Raw genomic sequence first — 24,647 nt, 5'->3', positions numbered from 1 at the left:
CTCTTGCGATTAAATAAATTTACCTTTCTGGATAAGTTGGACATGTTCTGTGCAAATATAAATATACTGAAAGTGTCCACTCCAAGATCAATATTTCTGAAGAAATGGGATTTTCATTGGATACTGTTCGCATAGGACTTTGTATGTAATGAATCATGAAAACAATTAAAGAACTACACAAGTCCTTCTTTTTACAAACTGTTTAAAACGTTGCATCACTCTTGGCTGTTTCACGTTTTAGATGAATCGTTTTCTTCATTAAAATATACGCTTTGCCTATGGAAAGAGGTGTAGGTTAAACTGTGTATAGAATATATATGCCTGAACCATTTGATTATTTTTTTAGGCTTAACAACTGTAAGATTTATGGCCTAACAGAATATGTAAACAGGACACTGGTATAAAATATATACATATTATAAAAAATTTCTGATTTTTTTCTAGCAGTCCTTTGACTGGTTTCATTTTTTCAAATGAAGACAAATTTTGAACTCAAATCATGGATTTAATAACAGGCATCTACTCTACTTTTTGAGAGGCTCTCTTGACAAGAAAAATAATAGTCCAACTGCTGACTGTTGTAGAATGTAATGAAACATGATAAGTTGAAGAATTTTGTCTCCTCAAAACTGTGAAATTATTGTTTACAGAAAATAGCAAATTTCAGCAGTTCAGAGCTGTACATGGATTTTTGTAATGGGATATTGTTAAGCTAGTCTTTTGTGTCGATCATTTCTGTTAAATGTTCTTGCTGCGTCAACTTGATTTTGTATCAGGCGGTCAGTCAGTTAACCCGTCAGCCAGGCAGCCCATTGTATTACCTGTGATGGTCAGGCTCCAGGTACATGTCACCTGCCTGGATCACCGTGTACCTGATCACCCAGGTAACAATGATCAGACCCTGGGGGCCTATTGGAGCGTGGAATTCTTTACCTCAGTTTGAGCCCTTTACCGTTTGTCTAACAAGTATCACAAAGAGCTGCCATGGAAATAGTTGAAGATAATACAAAAAATCCCGTTACACAGCCATTCAGCTATATTCCAATTTAGGGCAATCTCAGCACCCATTAGGGTTACAGTGAGCACCCCAGAGCGGGGACATGCAAACAAATTATAGAGATAAGAAATGGGCTGCCCAGGCAACCATGGCCAACTCAACCACTTAATTTTCTGCCTTTCAGTCAATCAAACAACTTGATCCAGCAAGTTCTGTCATTTCTTTACATGTTTCTGCAGGACTAGACAGCTTTAGTACTTTTTTTTTTTTACAGTCTTGGGGGAAGTCAAAAACCAATAAATACCAAGAATGGGATACTAGCTGAAGGAAACTTTATAAGGCCCTTTGCCTGCATGAACCTGCTGAATGCTGTGTCATTGATTAACGACGTCAAAACTTCTACAAACAATATGGTTAACATGCACTAACTGCAGTAAATAGATGGAAGACATTTGCCTGAGCTTGTCACATGTTATGTATATGGGGTGAAAAAGTAGATTAAAATTAGAATAAATGGCTCTGCTGAATTTGGTGGGCTCTGAAGGAATTGATATGAACGCTTTGAAATTGAACATGCAAGTCGATGAGACTGGGATTGGTCAAGTGTGTCCTGGATTAGGAAATATGTGTGAAAGTTTCTGATTGCCAGAATTTGATAAGCCCTTTCCTTGTTGGTTTCGTGACAGGGATAAAATTTATGATCAGTTCTGTAACCAGTTAAAGACAGAAATGTAATAGAGCCTTCCTTGGCATATGGGTGACTGAGTTTTCTGCCAGTAAATTGTTCTAATAGCTATACTAGGATTGATGTTGGGGGAACTCAGGCTTTATGGAGCATGTTATTACAGTAGTTCCTACAACAGCTGTGTATTAAATGCTTACACAAATATACACTTGTTTGATTAAACGGTTTCAACTATTTCCCAGAATTATGCATTTAATTAGGGGTCCACGCGGGTAGTCCTGCAAGACACCCATTGTTTTTGTTCAGTTTATTAGTATTCCACCGATTTTGTGAGCAACATACAGCCTAGACCACTTGACCGATTGACTTGAAATTTTGCAGTAAAATTCACCAATACCTGAAGTTGTACACCACGGAGACTGATATTTTTTTTTCATGTGGTTTGGCACCATGTTGCATTTTATGTGAAATCGCTTAAACATGTTCTTCTTAAGAACTAGTGAACGGATTATTTTGAAAATTAATATGCAGGTAGACCGTTGGTAGTTATAATAAGTTTAAAGAATCGTTGACTTCTGGTAAAAACTGTGGAAAGCTCACCATTGGTTGAAGTTTTGAAGTTGTGACGTCACAACTAGTTAGTTGCACCAGTTTGGACCTCTTTGGAGCTCCCAACACATGCTCTTTCTGGAGTATGTCATCATATTTGAGCTACGATCAATAGTTTTCTCGCTAGAAGTGTTTAAATGACAACACCATTTTTTGTTTAGAAATACATGTTAATTCTATGGCTGTAACATTGAGTTAGACGGGATCTGGAACAATCTATAGTATGTTGACTTGTTTGCTTCTGCTGCACTGTCAAAGGCTTCCCAAAGGCAATGTGTGTTTAGATATAGTTCAGATAAACTTCCATTTGACAGTGTACAGTGAGAACTATACCAGAGCGAACGACGTGAACCCAGGCTGAAACTGCTTTGCACTTCTAGTTCGTTATTAAAATGATTACAGTCAGGTAGTTTCGAGTTGGAACTCTTTTGTTATCAAAGGTAAAAACAGACCTACTCTTAATGGTGAAAAATGACTAGTCACCTGTTTCATCCTTGTCCGGAGGCACAAATGGCACCTCTTTATCAAAACCAACTATATCAAATATAGTTACCTAACGTTTTCGATAGGTCGCATGATACGGTTGGATTTTTTCTACCTTCAGCAATAAGAGTTTGAACTCCAGACTTCTCTATTGGAAGAAAATCATAAAAATAGTGTTTCTTTTTCTGTCTGATTTTGGCAAGTTCTCATCTCATCTCTTCTCATACATGTAACTCCTCATAACATTAGGCTGATGTTCTTTTGTGGCATTACGTCATTGCTGTAAGGCGCAGGTAGGATCAGTGATACGATTGTGCTGTACGCACAATAATTTGTCAAATGAGGTCTCATGTTCATCTGTGGTCTTTGTGGTAAGTTCCTCATTTCAGGTGCCTTGAAATCAATAATCATAAAAAAATCCCCAGAGTAAAGTCGGAAAATGTTTTGTCCATTCTTGGTTTTGGATTTTGTAACCTTACCAAAATGAAGATATTCTGACAGTAATTTGCTGCGGTATTCAGCTGTCATGGTAAAGAGAATAGAAGTTGTCTTATCACTGCCCTGCTGATGAAACAGCCTGAATAATCACCATCAACTTTTATAGGTTCCAGTTATGAATTGACATGAATGGACTTGAATTTTGAGAAAGTGATGATCTTTTTTTTCTTTTCTCTGACCAGCTTTTATACTAATGTTGAAGTATCCATCACGTTAATGCTCGCCAGGGAAATTTTATGTCTTTATTTTTTCAATCCGATGGCGAAACATCTGGGCTATAATGTACTTGTACATCGTTTAATCATGTCATAGTGGTCTTCAGATGTTATCATTCTTTAGAAGTCCTCAATCATTGTCAGATTTTGTCGTGAATATTCAAGAATCTTTGTTTTGAATTATCTGTGTCAACCCAGAATGAGGCTGTTCACAGCACGATAAGAATTTTTTCTTATGGAATAGCTTAATCAAAAGTTCTAAGCTCTAAACAAAAGGTTAGTTAACGTTGTTAAGATTTCTCTTCTATTTCTCTACAGGTGAGAATACTGAATCATATCACTTGGAAAACTGTCACAGAGGAAGACCACCCAGCAACCATTGACACTAACAATGTGGTCAGTATAATGATGCTGGTTAGACCAAAGCTTGACCTTTTCTTACAGAGTTGACTAAACTAACACCTGGTTATCCTGGATGTTTTCCTTTGGGTGAAACTCAACCAGTTTCCTAATTGATGTAGTTCAACTGCTGAAGGGTTGCTCTGGGAAGTAGTGGGGTATCAGTAGTCTTCACGACTGACCATTCAGATCTATCGAAGGACGTCTGGATTTTTGATACGAGTGAAAGGTGATATAATCCTTGTTAGCCAGAGAACACTTCTTACTGAGTGGTTGAAGTGTAGGGAAATAAAAACTACCTCAGCAATACCTGGCATCACCAGTCGCCCACAAGTGGATCATAAATAGTCTCCGTACTTCAAACATGGTCTCTGTCAACAGGTGTGGTAAAATTTGGCCTGTATTCACATTCTTGCCTCAAGCATTCACAGGAGTTTTTCAACAACAACGTGTTACGGCTTACGATGTCATTGTTCATTTGGCATCACGTTACTTGGCTCTCTGTATGAGATTTGTGAACTCTTACAGCAGAGGTAGTAGACAACATGATGTGAATAGGAAGTAATTCATCTCAGAGCAATGTCTTTTTTACATTCTCTAGACTTTCTCAGTAAAGTTGTACGTCACAACATAGTGCCATTGGTTTCTGCTTGGCATGGTTATGATCAAGTATTTTATTCCATGGTTTTATCAGTGAAACAGTTCATCTCATGGTTGTGTCAGGTTACTTTTAATTTACTTTTGGTTAAGTTTAAAACAGTTTCATCTTAGTATTCACAGTTGGTAGAGCACCTGCTTCGGGAGTGGTAGATCCGGGATCAATCCTGGGTCGAGTCACACCACTGACTTTAAAAGAGGAAGTTGTAATTTCCTAGCTTGGCATTCAGCATGAAGGGGATAGTGCAACAACTGGTTGACCCGTATCAGTATAATGGCTCGGGCGGGCCGGCTTACTTGCCTGCAGTAAGTCGTCTCAGTGAAGCAGCACTAGATAAAAGAGCGGTGGAAATCCGACCTGCAACAAGGAGGCACATCACATACACCCTAGGGATTTCTTCGTCGTCATATGACTGAAAAATTGTTGAGCACGACGTTAAACGCCAAGCACTCATTCACTCACTTATCTTAGTATTCACTGGTTTTCTTCATTGAAGTGATAATGGTTTACCTACACTAGAGAGCCCAGGTTGTCTCACAAGGATGTAATCTAGGTTTTCTCAATGAAGCAATAAATCTCAAAATAGTTGATGGTAGCATTGTGGTGTTTCCAAGTTTCCTCAGGAAAGCTAAGGTTGTTCCCTCTTGGCGTTCTCAGTTTCTTCTGTTGAACTTGTTTCCTGTTGATCAGGTTCTCGTGGCAAAGTAATCCATCTTGAAATAAATGTTGGTTTCCTTGTGGTACTCTTTGGTTTGCCCAGAGAAAACGTCCTCTCGTAAGTTTATGAATTAAGTCAGGTTTTGCCCCCATCATTCAGCATAATGTTTGCACATTGCTGATTGTAATACATGTAGCTGATGCGTTCTCTTTACTTGTTAATTGTGTTCATTTGCCAGTTATAAATTGTGCACAATTACCTGTTGTAAGTTGTGCACAAATACCTGCTATAAATTGTGTATAATTATCTGTTATAAGGTATTTATGATTACAGTGACCTCACCTGTTATAAATTGTTGACAATTACCTGTTTTAAATTGTTAACAATTACCGGTTGTAAATTGGGTGGAATTATCTGTTATAAATTGTGTATAATTACCTGTTATAAATTGTGTACTGTCACCTGTTATGGATTGTGTCGAAAAACATGTAACATATTGTGCACAATTACCTGTATAACTTCTCTACAATTACCCATTGCAGATTGTGTACAAGGAGACAGAAAATCGGCCTCCAGTGTTGCAGGGAGAATCCACCCCACCCAGAAGCTCACTCTTCTCTACACACAGCAAATGTAAGGCCAACAAACTCAGGGTGTTAAACTGAAATAGGGGACTTTGATTGTGGTACATCAAATCTATCAATTCATTCAGTCAGTCAGAATTTAAAGTCACAGAACATGCATAACATAAACACATATTACCTTAAAACATATCTGTAAATGGTGACATGGTGTAAAGTGTCAGTTTTTATGGCACAAGCCATTATTATTGTGTGTTAAGCCAAGATTACAAGTGAGGCTTGACTTTTGTAGAATTGTTACCAGAGTTTATCAGGCTTGCATGTGGTTGCAAGATAGTGGCATGGCTTCTTTATTGATTCATTCCTTCCCTTGGCGTATAGATTTGATATGGATGCTCATGTGAATTATCAAGGAGCAGATATTTTTAATGCTTTTGAAAAATAATAAGAATTCTGGTAAAATGGCTGTTGGTAGTTTTTGAGGCAATTTACTGCTTCACCTGGTTGGTATTCATTCACATTTTACTACATATTGATCCGTGTTTAAAATGCCAGGCTAAACAGGCAAAGGGGGGTAACTGAAGATGCCATTGCCATATATTGTTAAAGGGAGACAATTACATCATTGCAACAGCCAACAGGATGCTAGGATGAACCAATAACTCCTTGTACTGCATCTGAGTGAACAGTTGCCATGAACATGGCATATTGCATGAATATGATTGGTTAAGATTCTTGTCTTTCCATCTGTATGACATGGGAGGTAATTGTTCATTCAGTCCCTGTAGCAAACATGGAATTATTGCCTCCCACCATATTGCCGCAGTTGTATAAGTGAAACGTTTTTGAGTACGGCGAAAAACATAAAACAGATAGATAAATAAATAAATGGAATTATTGAGATTCATCTGCTTCCATTGCTCCTGGGACTGAGGTAACAGTGAAAGTTTGCTGCCAGTGGTGTGACTGTCTTAGTTCGTTTTACCTAAAGTTCACTGAAGATTACTTTCCTTTACCCTGCCATCAGAAGACAGAGTGTATGTACACACACCTAATGACTCCTTGTGATCATGTCAAATTCAGAGATTTACTACTCGTACCTCAGTTTCTTCCACCAATAAGATAGGGCCATTGTGACATGTACGGAAGGAAACCCAAACCAAATAAATAAATCACAAATAAGGTGCTTAAACCAAATGAGCGTAAAATTCATAATAAGCTAGTTGTGGACATGTGTGTAATTATTTCATTTCAGATGAGATTGAGCCATTGCCTGCCTCAATCCCCGTGGTCAAGCCTGATCCCAAGAAGGCTAACCCCAAGATGGGAGTGGGGTCATTGTCATTTAGCTGTAACTGTCAGTACATGATTTCTAGAAATGGTCAGTTCCTCAGTTTCTTCCCCACATTTTATGTCAGTCTTTTAAAATAAAACACAAAATAAGAAGGTCATCTCTGAAAGTGAAAGCTAAAATGTTCTGGCTATTGCATTTATTAAACACTGGTAATAGACTGTTAATTACTGTTTACATTTTCCAATTGCGTGATTTGAAGATATCAAAATAATTTCCACATTAAAGTAAAGTTTGTAGGAAAAAAGAAAGAAAAATTTTGCGTAGCTGTAATGAGTTCTATCAATTTGGTTATGTCTGCCTGTATATATGGTTTACTCTTAAACTTACACGTGCATTGATTTGGCTAATGTATGACTTGATGATTACAGATAACATGCCCCATACACTGTGGGTGTGGGATGTACAGAGGCTCAGTCTGGCTGTTGTACTAGTCCAAGCTGCACCCATTAAATGTAAGTAGTAGAAAACATTTGTTTGTGTAAGAAATTTCTTGCCAGGGTTGCGCAGTAGTTTTACAGTATCTTGTGATGATTCCTTTAGCAGTGTAAATTCTTCTAAATATATTCTTAACTTTTATTTTCTTGTTTGTGTAATTTAAGAGCTTTTATTTAGACTGGTTCTTTTATGAGAATGATAATTTGTCTCTGGTGGGCTTTGGTGAAGTTGTAACATGTTCAACTTTACCGCTCATGGCCAGTGTGGAACATCATGAGAACTAAACATGGATCCCACTGCACCCCTGCCGGCCACCGAGATATGAGAACCAGGCTTTAAGAGGATTTAGTCAGTTGAGTTTGGAAGACCAGGAAGAATTCAGACATGTTTCTGTTTTACATGACATTAATCAATAAAGCTGTTGAGGTGTTAGGAAATTGATATGGGACATTAGAAGCTACTCTGGCCTTTATCCCATACCATCTCTCTCAATGTATATGTTTTAGTTGTGTGTAAAATACAAAAATTTGACAAATTCAGAAAATGCTTTTTTAGACCTTGTTATGTGTGAAAAGCTGCAGGAAAATTGTAGATTAAGTGAAGAATTTATTGTTTTGGCCAGGTATTGACTGGGATCCATGTCAGCCCCGACTAGCACTGTGTACTGGAACAAACAAACTGTACATGTGGTCTCCCGCAGGGTGTTTGTCTGTGGAAATTCCTGCTGAAGGTAAAGTAGAGCTTCCTGTTACACAATAAGGCCATTAATAAAAATATTATCGTTGGGCATAACCTGAAGGACCTTCCAGCAAGAGCCCTACTTTCAAAGTGTTTATTGGGATTTCATATAAGTTATTATTTTTCTCTTCATGTTAATTTCTGTAAAATTCCAATCTTTTTCATTCACCAGAATCAGAAAAAAAAGTGGGAATTCCTTGCTGATTGATTGGGTTACGGCTGACAGAATTTTATCAAGGGTGGCCTGGTGTGCAGGAAGACAATCAGTTGTCAGTTACTTGCCGAATCTTTTAAGACTTTTTCTCTTAGAAAAGAGACAGGGACAACTTTATGTTCAGCATTTCTCTTTCCTGAGCGGATGATTCTATAATGACTGTCAATCTGTACAGAGTGGAAACCTGAAAAAGACATGTTTCCCTTATTGTAACACATCTCATTTATGCAACAAGTGATTCAATTTAAAAAAATGGTTGCAGTTTTAAAATGAAATGTTTCCCCCAAATTCTTCACAAAACGTTAAGTGAAGAAAAGCTTCATATTTTGTAGATTCTTTGACCTCAGAAAGGTTGGTTAGCCTGTAGCTAACCTATGGAAAAACAGGATTTTGTCTTGATTTGGCTTATAGTTAAGATCCACCGTCATACTTTTCTGTTTCTACATTATATACAGGCTGTCAGTAGCTAGCAGACTTCATTCCATAGGCTTAAGTTATAGCGTGGTAGACAGATCTGTCCCCCAACAAGTGTTGTAATGAGGGAGATGTATGTCACTGTCAGGAAGTAGATGGGTTAGGCCAAGGGAGACAACTGAAGTTTGTTGCTTGTGTAAAGTAGGCTTTATCTGGCATCAACCACAAGTAAACATGATTACCAAGAGTAATGGGCTAAATCTTGGTGAGGTAGATAAATCAATATAGACAACACGGCTTCGTTACAGGTTCTGTTGATTAAAAAATAATTGTCTATTGGAATGTTCCAAATGTTTCAGTATAGTCTTGTGTATTTCATTGTAGTTAAAGTGAGACACGGATTGAAAACAAATTCTGAAGTGTGGATTTTAAAATCACATTGATATACATTAACACGGATGTGCTTTCCATCATTAACACATTGCTCATTATTTCAGTAATTCTCCAAAAATGGAATATCACATGTTTAATCCTTTATTTTAGACTTAAAGGTTATGTTGGATTTGTTTCATTTACAGCATCATTCCATATACAGTCTGTGAAATGGCATCCTGGTGGGGAAGCTCTGCTGCTGATAGGAAAGGATGAGATGTGTGTATGCTTCCTGTCCAACAGTTCACAAGAAACGCGCACCGAGGACAGCTGACACCCCTGTGTTCCAATAATAGGCCATTCCATTCACTTCCATGAGACACTTTCATTGGTGAAGAAGGTCTACAGCTTTGAGTGATCCAATCATTTGGAATGACAGGAGTTCAGAACACCCATTGAGGACAGCTCAGTGGATCATTCCAGTGACTTGCATGGGGTATGGGACTTTCAGTTGTGGAAGAAGGTTGCCAGCTTAATGAGAGATCTTGTTGTGTGGAAGGACATGAGTTCAGAACACACACAGAGGATAGCTAACATCCCTATGTGCCAGTAATAGACCATTTCATTGACTTCTACAAAGCACTGTTATTGCTATGGCTTTGAGCGATTCAGATGTGTAGGACAGGACAGAGCATTCAGAGAGGACAGCTAACACCCCTGTGGACCAGTAATATATCATTCGTTTCACTTTAACCTGGCATTTTCATAGGAAAAAATAGTCTACCTCATTATGAGTCTGATTGCATTGTGCCTTTTCATGAGTTCAGGAAATCGCTCACCTTTCACCAGTTGTCCTGTAAAGTTTAGTGACTGAAGTGAAAAGTAACATTTGTAGTTTGAGTTTGTTTAATACAGATCTGATGTACAGGGCCTCGCAATTTTTCCCGTAATGCACATCACCTAATATAATTGAGACAAGGTCATTTATGAAAAAAAAGTTACTAGAAATTTGATTTATGAAATTTCCTCCCAGGGTGAAAAATGTAACCTTTCCAACATTCCAATATTCCAATATTAATGGAGGCTCATATTATTTCTTGAAAGCATGTTGTCCGGATTCGTGAAAAGAAAATGTCACAGGCGTTCAAAAAAAGCATGTTGTCCGGATTCATGAAAAGAAAATGTCACAGGTGTTCAGAAAGTTACCAAAACTAAACATGACTCCCAGATATTCCCTCTGAGTAATCTTCTGATTGATATCTGATCTGCTTTAATAATATGATTATTTTAAGTCTTAAGAAATTTTCACAAATATCAAATGCAATTATTATACCATTTGGTATTATGTTATCAGTGCTTATGAATTTCATGGCATTTCCGTCCATTGATATCAATTTCAGTTTGTCTGTAACAAGAGTGTTGTATGTGAACAATATTGAACCAACATGTAGGTTTTATCCATGTGGGTCAGATCTAGTGCTTCAAAACTGTCCCCTTGTTTGTGTATGTAAGTTCTTTCTTCCACTGTATTATTAATGAATTAAAGAATTCCTGGGAACTATAAAGTTCAGGTTGCTATCACATGGTCGAGTGACATTCATTCATTGGTGAACCGGCTTTTCCCAATGAATGTCCATGAAGGGGCTCATTGACTAACACAAGGATCAACTTAGTCTTTACAACTGCTGATTTCCCATCTGTATACTAATAAATTCATTTCAACCTGAGGACTTGACAGAACTGAAATTGGTCCATACATTTGATTTATTCATCTGATTGGTGTCTCGGGCCATTGTTGAAATTTATATCTCTGGTATGATGGTTTGCGGGTGGGCAAGTGAAGGAAACCGGGACGAACAGTCTCAGTTCAAGCTCTAAACAATGCCCCTGACACAGATACAGTTGGTTAGAGCTATGGCCATGTCACAGATGTTGCTGGTTAGGGTTACAGCCATATGACAGATGCTGCTGGTAAGGGGTACCACCATGTCACAGATATAGCTGGTAAGGTGTACCACCATGTCCAGGGCACAATTGGTAAGGGGTGCTATCATGTCACAGATACAGCTGGTAAGGGGTACTATCATGTCACAGATACAGCTGGTAAGGGGTAAAACCATGTCCCTGACACACTTGGTAAGGGGTGCTACCATGTCACAAATACTGTTGGTAAGGGACACTACCATGTCACAGATACAGCTGTTAAGGGGTACAGCCATGTCACAGATACAGTTGGTTAGGGTTACAGCCATGTCACAGATACAGCTGGTTAGGGTTACAGTCATGTCACAGATAAAGCTGGATAGGGTTACAGCCATGTCACAGATACAGCTGGTTAGGGTTACAGCCATGTCACAGATAAAGCTGGATAGGGTTACAGCCATGTCACAGATACAGCCGGTAAGAGGTACTATCATGTCACAGATACTGCTGATTAGAGGTACTACCATGTCCCAGACACAGCTGGGGAAAGGGGTACTACCATGTCACATATACTGCTGGTAAAGTGTACTACCATGTCACAGATACAGTTGGTTAAGGATACCATCATGTCAGATAAAGCTGGATAGGGTTGCAGCCATGTGACAGATACAGCTGGTTAGGAATACATCCATGTCCCAGATAAAGCTGGTTAGGGCAGAGCCATGTGACAGATACAGCTGGTTAGGGGTACTACCATGTGACAGATACAGCGGGTTAGGGGTACTACCATGTGACAAATACAGCTGGTTAGGGGTACTATCATGTCACAGGTACAGCTGGTAAGGGTACAGCCATGTCACAGAGACAGCTGGTAAAGGGTACTACCATGTGACAGATACAGCTGGTTAGGGGTACTACCATGTGACAGATACAGCTGGTTAGGAATACTATCATGTCACAGATACAGCAGGTAAGGGTACAGCCATGTCACAGATACAGCTGGTTAGGGCACAGCCATGTGACAGATACAACTGGTTAGGGTACAGCCATGTCACATATACTGATGGTTAGGGTACAGCCATGTGACAGATACAGCTGGTAAGGGGCACTACCATGTGACAGATACAGCTGGTTAGGGGTACTATCATGTCACACATACAGCTGGTTAGGGTACAGCTATGTGACAGATGCAGCTGGTTAGGGGTACTACCATGTGACAGATACAGCTGGTTAGGAGTGCTATCATGTCACAGATACAGCTGGTAAGGTGTACTACCATGTCACAGATACAGCTGGTAAGGGGTACTACGATGTCACAGATACAGCTGGTAAGGGGTACTATCATGTCACACATACAGCTGGTTAGGGTACAGCTATGTGACAGATGCAGCTGGTTAGGGGTACTACCATGTGACATATACAGCTGGTAAGGGGTACTACGATGTCACAGACACTGCTGGTTAGGGATACTGCCATATCACACGGACTGTTGGTTAGAAATACTTCCATTTCACAGATACTGCTGGCTAAAAATACTGCCATGTCACAGATACTGTTAGTAAGAGATATAGCCATGTCAGAGATACAGCTGATTAGGGTTACAGCCATGTCACAGATACAGCTGGATAGGGTTACAGCCATGTCAGAGAAACAGGTGGTTAGGGTTACAGCCATGTCACAGATACTGCTGGTTAAGGTTACAGCCATGTCACAGATACAGCTGGTTAGGGTACAGCCATGTCACAGATACAGCTGGTTACGCTTACAGCCATGTCACAAACACAGCTGGTTAGGGTTACATCCAAGTCACAGATACAGCTGGTTAGAGTTACAGTCATGTCACGGATAAAGCTGGATAGGGTTACAGCCATGTCACAGATACTGCTGGTTAGGGTTACAGTCATGTCACGGATAAAGCTGGATAGGGTTACAGCCATGTCACAGATACTGCTGGTTAGGGTTACAGCCATGTCACAGATACAGCTGGTTAGGGTACAGCCATGTCACAGATACAGCTGGTTAGGCTTACAGCCATGTCACAGATACTGCTATTTAGGGTTACATCCATGTCACAGATACTGTTGGTTTAACAGGTGTACTGCAATGTCACAGACACAGCTGGTTAGAAATACTGTCATGTCACTGATCTGCCATGTCACATATACTGCTGGGTAAAACATACTGCTATGTTACTGATACTGTTGGTTAAGGATACAGCTATGTTCCAAACATTTTCATCTTTGAAGCATATTTTATATTTCTTACTGATGCCTCTGTTCTATGCATGCATAGTTTATCCCTGTGGTATGGAATATTCAAAAGTAACAGGATGAACATGGTGTGAAAACAGGACCAACTTCTACGCTCCTAATTCAGGCTCACCAGCCATAAAAGTTGTTGTCACAACTACCACCGTTGATGTCGATCACCATAGCTGGCTACTTAATTTCTGCATGGATCGCTTGAGACTTGGGAAATCTAGTTTAAAGCCATATTTACACTCCAAGAAGAACGCTGGAAAGCATTTTTTTGTACTTTCGTATGATACGCCACATCTTCACCTCCATACCAAAAAAATGAAAACCAAGCATTTCATGTATCTTTTAAGGGTAAGTGGACGTGTAGAATTTATTGACAACACTGAAGTTTAGACAATAACACATTGATTATATACCAGTATACATGTACATGTACACGTGCGTATGAACGTAGATCGGCTTTTTCTGTGACATTAATAAACAGGAATGACCACTTGTCATTGCATTCTTTCCAAAATTGTTGTTTGCCAGAAAGGTTCACTATGCATGCCCTCTGGTCTGGACATCTCCAATTTACTTCTTGCTGAGAAAATTTTCCCCATGATTCAGCTGTCACTTGGAAACCATTGTAAAGGTTGACATAGCATGGTCCGCATCGCATGGGCAGTACTGTACTTGTCACATAGTTACTTGACCAATGAATATGTGCAGCAGACTGAAATTAACATGACCTGACACTATGTAATACATGGACAGTTACTTCACCTATTACTGAGTGCATCGCATGGACAGTGAGTTCTCATACTGTTGAGTGCATCACATGGACAGTACTGTACTCGTCACATACAGTTACTTAACCAATGAATCTGTGCAGCACATGGACAGTATTAAACAGGACCTGACACCGTATACAGTTAGTTCATGTGGACTTAGTTTAGTCAGACATTTGGTTGATAACTATAATGTAGAACATCATATCCTCATACCTAAATAAAAAAACACAGGCCATTTTCTTCAGGCCACAAGATGCATTTATCAATGTTCACCAAAACATCCTGAACATAAGCAGTGACTTAGATGAGAATTTTTTAATGGGATACTCTTAATAAGCTATGACTAATTGGATCAAATTTTGATCAAACCCTCAAAAAGACTTTATTGTATTAAAATTAATTTCCTCAACTGGATGAATAATTTAATGACTTGAGTTTTTGAGCAACCACTTGGGTAGTAAAATTACAAGTACACTTGTGAAATAAGCATTCAACTTTGTGTAAATCAATAATCAAGCAAATTTAAGGGCATTTGTATGCACTAGGTAATTTATTGGATGAAAAAAAAACAAACCAAAATCCAAATGTGTAACTGTTAACACAACAGGGGACAGAATCCAAACTAATGACACTGTTTTCCAAATTAGGCAGCAATTGGCCAAGGTTTAACCAATCATGAAGTGTGTCAGAAGTTTCTTTTGAATACATATAAACATACATATCACAGTATATTAATGTTACCCAATGAAAATACATGTGCAGGGTAAAAAAAACAAAATGCTCTGGTACAGACACGTGAATTGCATTAAATCAGGTTAGTTGATGCATTACATAACTTTCTGTATTTGTTGCACTTTTCTTTTAAAAATGTATACATAAGTATGCTCAAAGAGAGAATATGTTGGTCAAAATAAGACACCCCCCCCCAAAAAAAAAAAAAAAAAATTGAAAATGAAATGTATCAAAATGTATAATATATTATACTGAAAAAGAACAATGGAGAATGCATGTATATACACATACCTTATCTTATAACCCTATTAACACAATACCATAAATCTCTATACAATGAACATGTAACATCAAATACAATACAAAAAGAGTGTTCCAAAATCTACCAATGCCCAGCTAAAATTTATATGTATATAAACAATACTTTATAATAAACAAGATCATGAACAGCAACTCAATTCTTTAAATTACATTAAAAGTCTCTCTTAAATATGTTATCTTCGGAAACTATGAATTCTTATTAAAAAAAAAAGGGTTATTTTCTTTAAATCAGAATATTTTGACAAATTTACCATCATAATCTTTTCACAAGAATAACAGTACATGCTGACATTCAAGATCACGGAGTTGTTTGCACAGTCCAATCTATCAGCCCTGTGCTCAATGAAAAACACCTTAGAGTAGAAAACACACTGAAAACAAATTGACATATTTCCCGAATACATTTAATTCACTAGCAAGTTTCTGAATGTCTCTTATAAAATTCACACACACATAGTATTGTGTGACCAATTTCCACAATGGAGATGATCAAATTATGTGAAATTTCTGACAACTGGATGCCAGAAAATAATTTCGTCATTTCATCCAAGTCAAGGTCAGTAGCACAATTAAGCTTTTCAGAATCATGATCTTATTTTTTATTTTAAAGGCAAACATCAGATCAAATGGAGGATGAATAAGTGTGAGAGCCACATCAACAGATGTACTGAGGCACAGCAGGTGATAGACTCCCTATAGTCTTTCTCTATAAATTGATTACTCGTCTGCGAAAGATGGATTTACTGATAGTCAGCGAAAAAACGACTTGAGCAGTATACCATCACATGAACATGATAATCAGGCCATGTGTCTGGATTAACTCAGCTTGTCATAAACCAGGACAACAGCCATTACACAACAGGCCCCTCACCATACTGGGAACAAAATGAACTTTTAATACAGCCAGTTCAAATGCAGTATATCCTTTGCAAATATGAATATAGCATGTTTATAAATGGTGTCATTAATGTCTGAAGCCAAAGTTTAGTCATGGTGAAAGATGTGTGTTAAAACCTTCTTGCTAAACAGAAATGAAATAGACAGTGGAGGTATTACCAGATGTTCAAGACTGTGTTCTGAAGGTCATGAAAAATCTATTAATACCGCTCAAACAGGAAGTACAAACCTATTAAATCCTTTACATGGAAAGCCTAGGCACTACAGAGCTTCTCACCTACGCCCACTGTCATGACAACCATGCAAACCATGGAATCCACTTACACAGTGTACAGCAAACCTTGCACTGCTCAACATTCAACCTCCTAGGTGAAGTGTAAAAGCAACTATGAAAAACCTGCCTGGACACAGCCTACAAGATATGGTCGAGTGGCATAGTGCCAACAGGTAACCCTGTGTATATTAGTACAAAGAAAGCACACAGTACTACGGAAATCACAAATTATTTGTCTCAGATCTTTATGTGCACCAGAGACATGTGCACCACCTAACCAGGTATCTGTGTCAAAAGAGAGGCACTGTCTCTCATTAATGTCTATCATTAATGTATGAAAATCCACATATGTTCAGAAGTATATTACTAAGGTAAGTATTTGAAATCAGTAGGTATAACTAATTATAGAGATGCTCCCACTCTCCCCAATGTTCCAATATTTGATAAACAGTAATGTATGAAAAAACGTCCCAGCGCTACTGCTTGAAATACATTTCAATCAAGTTCTTTCAAATGTGACGTCGAGCTGCATCATGAATTCATCTGACACATTATGTGCAGATATTTAACAATATGCTATTTTTTTCCATACACCAAAATTTTCATAGTGCAGGTTGAGGATATACTATATTATACATGTACATAGCATTTAGCAGTGACCACATGTGGTAAGGCAAAGAATTCTTGAACAAATGAGGTTATCACTATAACACACCAGTACAGCCAACCAAGAAAAGGTGTGGTCGGTCAACCAGACGTGATAATTCAGCAAAAACAAATCAAAACATCCCTCACCCTCCCAATTTTTTTTTGTTTTTTTGCGCACTTTTCCGCCAGAAATATACGACCTGCTAGATGACCAGTCACTTAAACACTTCTCACAGAATGGTAGGATTATGTCCTACAAGCTCAGTTTTACAACGACATTGTAAACAGCCTAAAAACTGACACCATTCCGATCTCGGAAGAAACCAAGATGGCTCTGGTTGAACACGAGAGATGAAACGCCCAGGTAGTTCTCAATGAGGATCGGCCCCTCAATTAGACGGACTTTCTCGCCTGGTTTCTTCTTCTGGAATGCCTTGGAGACAGCCTGGAGGAGAGACTCGTAGAAGTCATCAACGTTGTATGTGATGGTTTCGTTCTCTTTAGGGTTGTAGAGCACAGGGTGATGAGAGAAAGTAGTCCAGGGTATGCTGGAACACCAAGGATTCCACATCTGACCGAAGCTGGGCTGTTCCCCTTTGTTCCACAGAATGCGTACACCACCATGCTGCCGGTCGCTGGAAACATGACAATATTTGCGTGTATAGTGCGTCACTTTAATGTTGTTTTATACTGTAATGTTTATCTGGCTTATGCATTTGCACAAACTAGGCAAAACTAACCTGCACTTCATTCTCTGCTCTGCTAGGGTCGAGATGGACTGTCCTGTTCAATTTTACCCTCTCTTCATAACTGACGTTAACCTTACCTGATTTGCTACGCAGAGGAGCTAGGTTAGCCATCTGCTGCCAAGACAGACTATTCCGGAGTACGGCGTAAAGCACCAATCAAATCAAATAAAGTCAAGAGAGACAAAGGGTAACAAAAACTTTTTGGGGTGCGCTGGCTAAAGGGTGTGTGCATACGTACACCCATGTACTCTTAATTTCAAACACTGAAATGAGTGAAAGGGTCTGTGACACTAAAATCAGCAAAACAATTCCCCCTCTAAATGACCTGAAAATTTCACCCACAAAAGTGCATTTTTAGAGGCGAATAAATGTGACACAATATTATTTTCCCTGTTGAAACCTACAATTTTCCAGTAGAATATCATCCCATGTTCCAAGCAAACCTAAAAACATCTTTCTAAAATCAATAGATTGATTTATTGATTGGTGTTTTACCACATACTCAAAAATATTTCTCTCTAAAATCAGAACAACCCCGAGAATCAGGAAAAATGTGCAAGTTAATCATGGATGAAATTTATAGTCGTACAGGGTAATATGTTAAAAGGTCTAAGCAGCTAAACAGGGGAATATTGTGATAAGTTTTTGGTGTCAAACATCTGAGATTAGTATGACCTTCATGTTTACTTACGGCATCACAGATTCCTTGGGGTACGTAAGGTCGCCCACTTGTATGGTGTCGATCAGGTGCAGCATTACACGTTTGCTATCAAGGATCTTGCTGTTGATGAAGTTGTAGTTAACAATGAACAGGGAGCTGTCCGTTAAGAGCAGGATCTTCTCACGTTCGTTATCCCAGTGGTCAATTCTGAAATGGGTAGATTAGTCATCTTGAAAGGTTGCCAGTGATCCTTAAAATTCATCAGCATGAATACTTCAGTACTTTGAACATCAAAAAAAAAAATTAAATAAATAAACATCATGTGGAAATAGCACCATAGATTCTAGCAGAGATTGTATAACACTCTTTGAGGTGAGTTAAAATGAAGAAGATAAGAAATCCGGCTTTTGTCACCTAATATAATAATAAAGATTAGTTAATATTCAGACAATGTTTGACTCCAAAATTGAAAGCGATGACTTTCTTGTGGAGAAGAAGGTAAACAAGGCCCGACATGAGCTACAGGTAATCCAATGGCCAACAGAAAAGTCTCAACGCGATTTCATTCAAGCATTCAGAGATGAGATACAAATTTTCTTTGGTGATGGTTTCACCTCCGTGATCGGACTGTCACTTACTCTGTCAGAAGCCAAGCCCCCTGGAGACTTCCATCCAGTTCATTCTTCAGTAGAGATTTACAGTTTTCCACAGCATTGTCAAACGAACCATCCTGATAAAAAAGATCAAAACAAAACCCTTCAGGACATTTTTGAAGATTCAGAACTGGATTTTAATACAACATAGATTTTGTAGCCAGGCTGCCAAAGAGCTTGTCTGTAGAAGACACATGAATGCAAAACTTTAATTCATCACGAACATTTACATGTATGGATTCTAATACATAAATGAGAATTCAGGTGTGAATTTCAGAAATTTGGAAATTAATGGTAATCAACACACTTGTAGGGCATCAACAATACCTGCTCTTCCTCATGTTACTGTACTCTACACCTATATAAAACTTGAGCTCAATACATGCAGTACTTTGTGAGATAACAGCCCTTACATTTACCTTAACATTCTACTATACACAAAATACAAAATCAAGATTTTTTTTATTTTACAATAATTAACACACATGCAGGTCATCAACAATAGAACATCATTCTCTTGTCTTTGTGTTTTATATGTATTTAAAAAAAAACAACAAAAACCCTAACTTTATTTTGTACTATTAGAGGACGGTGAAGCCCATGCACGTGGCATGACATTCACTACAGTACTTATATACTTTGTAGAGGCAAGCTCATAAAAGTGAGCACACAAGTACATGCATGCATATATAAAGCTGTCAGCAAAAAGGCCCCACATGTGTACTTTACCACTTTATGTGGTACAGATATTTTTAAAATACATACATGTATGACCTTTACTTTATTACTGATCCAATGGTACACATCTTCTTTTTGCATTGAATATACAAGGCAAGTTATAAATGAAGTTTGTAGCAGTACACAGCTGTGAGCATATAAACAAGGTTATTTCAACAATGGCCTCATGGTGATGTAAAAAAAAATAATAATAAATAAAGGCATAACATAGAACAGTTTTTCTTCGGTTTAATCATTGTACCTTAGTATAAAAATTTTACAAAATTTCTGACAGGTGCACAGTATTAAGTAAACATTTTAGCAGACATCTGTGTTGGCCAGCCATCTGTGTCCAAATACTGGTATTCATATGGAAATTTAAAGATCATGTGTGGTAATGAGGGCTTGGGCAGCCATGCATGAATGTTTTTTGAAAACGTTGTATAACTTGTTCACTTTAACATGTAACACATATGGAAACCTGGCCCCAACTGGATGAAGTGCAAGCATTTTTAAAAACTGATGCAACTTTTGAAATTCTGTGTAGTTGCGAAGTCTGGGGCAACCACGCGTGACTGTTTATCTTATGGTGGTAACACAACATGTTCACCTTATATGAGTAACATGTGAAAACCCCCCCACTTTCAAATCTATTCAATTTTTTCTACACCTTAACATGTGACACTACTATGTCTTCAATTTTGATGTTCAAACCTGTCCTTCAAATGTCCACCTTTCCTGTCTATTAACCACGGTACCTTTACATGATATGTATAACCAGTAGTGAGTGATATCATTTTGTTTTCTTATATGATAATATGAGAAACTTTAGAATACAGACTGTGAAAGCAGGAAAATCAGTGCATCCTACAATGTAAATACTATGGGGAGAACTAAATAAATATTGTGTATCACTATGCAGACGAGGAAGTTTGCAGTAACAATAATGTGCTGAAATGTTTTGAACCTAAATGTTGAATTTCCATTTAGTGTCATTATGTTGTATGCTGCTTGTTGCCTGACCACATGTACCAAAACTTCCTGTACAATAATGTATGGTGCACTCAAGTTCCAAGATCATATTTATAAGTTTTGAATGTTTGCGGCCAAAAACTATATTTTCTACAAAGACATTTTTTGCAGATGATCACATCAAACTGCTGAGACCAAGTCAGCTATATTAACTAAAGCCAGGCGTAGACTGATCTTGCAAACTGGGAGCAACTAGGTTTCTGGCAACTAGAAGCATCTTGGACAAATTGGGAGCATCCGATTGAACGCTACTTTTAGTTATTCTATGCTGGTTTGCGATCACGGGCAACTGCAGACTCAGCAGTTACTTGCAGATGAACATGTTCTACTTTCAGTTAATAGCTGAAGTCTGGCACACACGGGAGGCTCTATCATGTTTGATATTTTCTGCTTCAAGAGTATGCCAAGGAACACGGTAGAATGTAAAAATAGATATCTAGTCCAGTTTGTTCAAAAAGATGCATTCCAGTGACGTAAGAACATGACATAAGTAAAAGCAACTCTTCTTCCTGTGTTTTGTCATCCGCCATTTCGAGCACTCACGTGGGATAGTTGAGGATCAGTATATTAGAGCAAAAATATGCTGCGGCAAATGTGCCCCTGTGAGAGTAAGTTGCTGCGCTGACCACCTCTCGTGGACGATAGCGCAGCAAGTTCCCCTCGCATGCGCCAGGTTTAAGAAGTGTACCATTTGGAAGAAGCTGGGAAGGCCAGTTATCAAACAATGGCAGTTAACCAAATGGATTGCATTTTCCAATCTTCTGAATTGTTTTCTTTTAAAGGATTACATGTTTCAGAAGTTCATACATGTAAATATAGAGAAGTATGCCACAGTGACCCTAAATTTATATGATTTCCTATCTAGGTACTCCCACTCTACATTGATCAATGCATAAGTCACAACAATAGCCGATCTGACATTTCTGTTTACAGATGATTGCATCACAATGCGTTGAGATGAAACGGACAGTACTTGCTGATCCTGACATGCAGACAACAATTTATTTACCTTTCGTAACGCCCAGCTCCAGTCATAAAGACTTCCATGTCTAGATCACTGTTGAAAGTCAGTTTAATAACTCTGGCTTTGACATATTACAATCCGAGCATCTTAGGGAATCAGTGGATAGCAAAAATAAGATGGGGTTCAAACCATTTTTTTTAAAGTGAAATTGTCCGCGTGGAAGTCTATATGACAGAAACTGGGCGTTTGGGGCTTTAGGATACCCGTTCAGCAAATACCAGCATGCTGTGTAACAGGCTTTATTATAGACTTCACAAAGTGGGAGGGAAAATAGAGATAGTAATGCGGGTCAAGGGCGATATCCGCTCATATTATTTAGTTCGTAATAAATCTGAACAAAGGACTCTTTCTAGAATATTTTTATCGCGATTATTTCGCAATATAACGTAAAGAAAAGCGGAAGCAGTGTGGGGAATTTTCTGGGTTTATGCGCGTCGTCTACAAAGTGCAACCACGCGTGTCAAAAGACAATTTGTAACAAATACAGAATAAATATGGTGTTCAAAACAAGTTACAGTTTCTTACCTTGTAACTGAAGTAACCTTTGGTAATTTCCACAGGTTCCACGTATCCGGGTCTCATTGACGTGCGACTCGTCGTACTTTTAATACTCTGCCGTCCATAAACCGAGCCTGGACGACCACGATCAAATGCCGACCCATCAGCAGCAGCGCCTCCGGCAATCGCCACGGACGGAACTGGAGGGTTAGGAGACCCTGATCCAATTTCCAAGGTGGCCCCAGTGAACTCTGCACTATCATCTCCCGTTCTGTCATCGTCAATTTTCATGTCTGTGGCTATGTTTTCCTCAACAGGGATCGTCGTCTTCTCTTTCGTTTCCGCCATCTTGATTTTGTGTGTACGGTAACCTGCGAACGTCACAGCTATAAATAGAACTCGTGCATGACGTCACAAATTTTTGCCCCTTTTTGTCGTTGAACAAGTATTACATTGTCTTGTGTGAGTTCATTAACGTTTTTAAATGATTGGTGTTTAAAAACTCGTAATAGTGACCAAGAAATGTTGGGGTGACTAAGAAATGTATGACCTTTAGTATTTTTCTTTTCCTATCACAGAGTACAATATAACTTGAAAAAATCTTGTTTAGTCTATGAAGTGATTGCCGACAACATAAGTTTTCTGTATGCTTACATATTTTAGACACGTGCTCTTCTGTATTGCTAGGTGCCATAAAAGCTGTTTCATAGAATTGAACTTTATTTTTCTTGATAGCCGGTTTCATTTAGGCCTGCCCATACGTTCTATCCAGCTCCAGACATAATTACATGATGGGATTGGGAGCGTTAATTGCAGTGCCACGACATACACGGATCACAAAAGACAACTATAAGCTAACCTTAAAACTAAACAAAAGTGTGTATAAAATGCAACTAGATAGCATTGATTGTTATAAAGCCGTATTCGTATCATGCAAATACGTTTCATTTTTTTTTTAATGTATACTGTTACTTTTTCGCACGACGGCTTTGTATCCTACTTATGAGGTTGATTAAATCATTTTCATAGTGCAGTACTGAGAAATTCGAGTCATGGACGGTAAGGGAAATTATCCGATTACCAAATGTCCGTCATACATTTCAACATCCTTTCGCATGCATGGCGTTAATAATCTAATTTTCTGTTTTCGATATGTTGCTCCCGTAGGAGCATCCAAAAATTGCGACCGGCGACCGTATTTCAGATCGCCAGCGCGGGGTATTGGGAATAGTTTTCAACTAGCAATAACCACGCCTCGGATAATCCTCATTGGCTATGGTACCGCCACTGCGCAAAGCTAACTTGCACTGGTGGCCATTATTGGTATTATAAAGTGTATCCGTGAACAAGTCAGGCGTTCTGCTTCGCCATTCACGTTACATGCAAAACCGCGCATGCGCCGATCCTGTCACTATTGATCGTATGGATGCAGGTAAACCCACCAGCGACTAGCGACAAACATAAGTTGCATTCATCAATGTACATTATAAGAGAAAAAAGAGTTCGTTGTGAATGTCGAATCCGATTATGTCTTAACTCATCTTGTTCACGCTGTTCTCATTTAAGCAAGCGTACACGCAACGTCATGACACAGCAAAGTTATCTCCCCTCCCAAGTTATCGCTCAACAGCTGACAAGACGTAGATAAAACACAGGAAGACTGCAGCAGAGTAAAACCAGAGCAACGATGCCAGTGTCAGTTGGCCAGTGGTCTAACCACTGCGAAATTCAGCCTCTTATCAATTTATCACATGCAGCTAGTGTTTTATTTAAACTCTCCATCTAAATGTTTATAAGTATATAAATGAGAAGTTGTACAGCCTAACACTCTGGCTTAATTAATTTATTTATCTGACTTTTGTTTGGCTGCAGACAATGGAGAGAAAGATAGCATCAGCTGGGCTTGAAATGCGACACTACTATGCTTTTTGGTCCTATGTATATCATGCCGTCAGTCTGTATATAACAAGATTGGGATACCATATGTATACCGGTATTTGTGTAACAACAAGCCTCAGTGAATTAATAGAAACGTTATGCCCCACGACGGATATGATTCATCTAAAGTCCGGAAGAAAATAATTGTATATATTTATTTGTTTATTTATTTGATTGGTGTTCTAAGCCGCACTCAAGAATATTTTACTTTTACGACAGCGGTCAGCATTATATGGTGG

At 38.5% G+C, this 24,647-nt stretch overlaps 2 protein-coding genes and 1 non-coding gene across 4 annotated transcripts in view; 1 reads left to right on the top strand and 2 right to left on the bottom strand.

Moving 5' to 3' along the window:
• Nucleotides 1-11,035, top strand: part of LOC135475439 (WD repeat-containing protein WRAP73-like) — a 34,822-nt gene extending 23,787 nt beyond the window's left edge. For both annotated transcript variants that reach the window (XM_064755339.1, XM_064755337.1), the window contains 6 exons: nt 3,806-3,883; nt 5,745-5,835; nt 7,039-7,164; nt 7,506-7,589; nt 8,195-8,302; nt 9,517-11,035. In XM_064755339.1, the coding sequence (XP_064611409.1) occupies nt 3,806-3,883; nt 5,745-5,835; nt 7,039-7,164; nt 7,506-7,589; nt 8,195-8,302; nt 9,517-9,644 (615 nt within the window). In that variant the 3' untranslated portion in view covers nt 9,645-11,035. The remainder of the gene's footprint in view (nt 1-3,805; nt 3,884-5,744; nt 5,836-7,038; nt 7,165-7,505; nt 7,590-8,194; nt 8,303-9,516) is intronic.
• A 2,802-nt stretch (nt 11,036-13,837) lies between these two features.
• Nucleotides 13,838-22,833, bottom strand: LOC135474778 (tumor protein p63-regulated gene 1-like protein). Its single transcript, XM_064754373.1, has 4 exons — nt 22,498-22,833; nt 19,185-19,276; nt 18,577-18,753; nt 13,838-17,771 (listed from the first exon to the last, which is right to left on the bottom strand). Exons 1-4 carry the CDS (start codon nt 22,816-22,818, stop codon nt 17,426-17,428), a joined length of 936 nt encoding a protein of 311 aa, XP_064610443.1. The 5' UTR covers nt 22,819-22,833; the 3' UTR covers nt 13,838-17,425.
• Nucleotides 22,834-23,628: 795 nt separating this feature from the next.
• LOC135475986 (U4 spliceosomal RNA) lies at nt 23,629-23,769 on the bottom strand. The gene has a single exon (XR_010445086.1). It is a non-coding gene; the product is annotated as a U4 spliceosomal RNA (small nuclear RNA).
• Nucleotides 23,770-24,647: the final 878 nt, after the last annotated feature.

Source organism: Liolophura sinensis, chromosome 9 (assembly GCF_032854445.1).
Source record: "Liolophura sinensis isolate JHLJ2023 chromosome 9, CUHK_Ljap_v2, whole genome shotgun sequence".
Classification (NCBI taxonomy): Eukaryota; Metazoa; Mollusca; class Polyplacophora; order Chitonida; family Chitonidae; genus Liolophura; species Liolophura sinensis.
This window is presented reverse-complemented; position numbering and strand designations above follow the sequence as displayed.

Coding starts and splice junctions, on each gene's coding strand:
- LOC135474778 (XM_064754373.1), bottom strand. CDS start 22,818: ATGGCGGAAACGAAAGAGAAGACGACGATCCCTGTTGAGGAAAACATA. Junction 18,754..19,184: donor GGGGCTTGGCTTCTGACAGA/GTAAGTGACAGT, acceptor TACCCATTTCAG/AATTGACCACTGGGATAACG. Junction 17,772..18,576: donor CCCAAGGAATCTGTGATGCC/GTAAGTAAACAT, acceptor TCATGTTTCCAG/CGACCGGCAGCATGGTGGTG.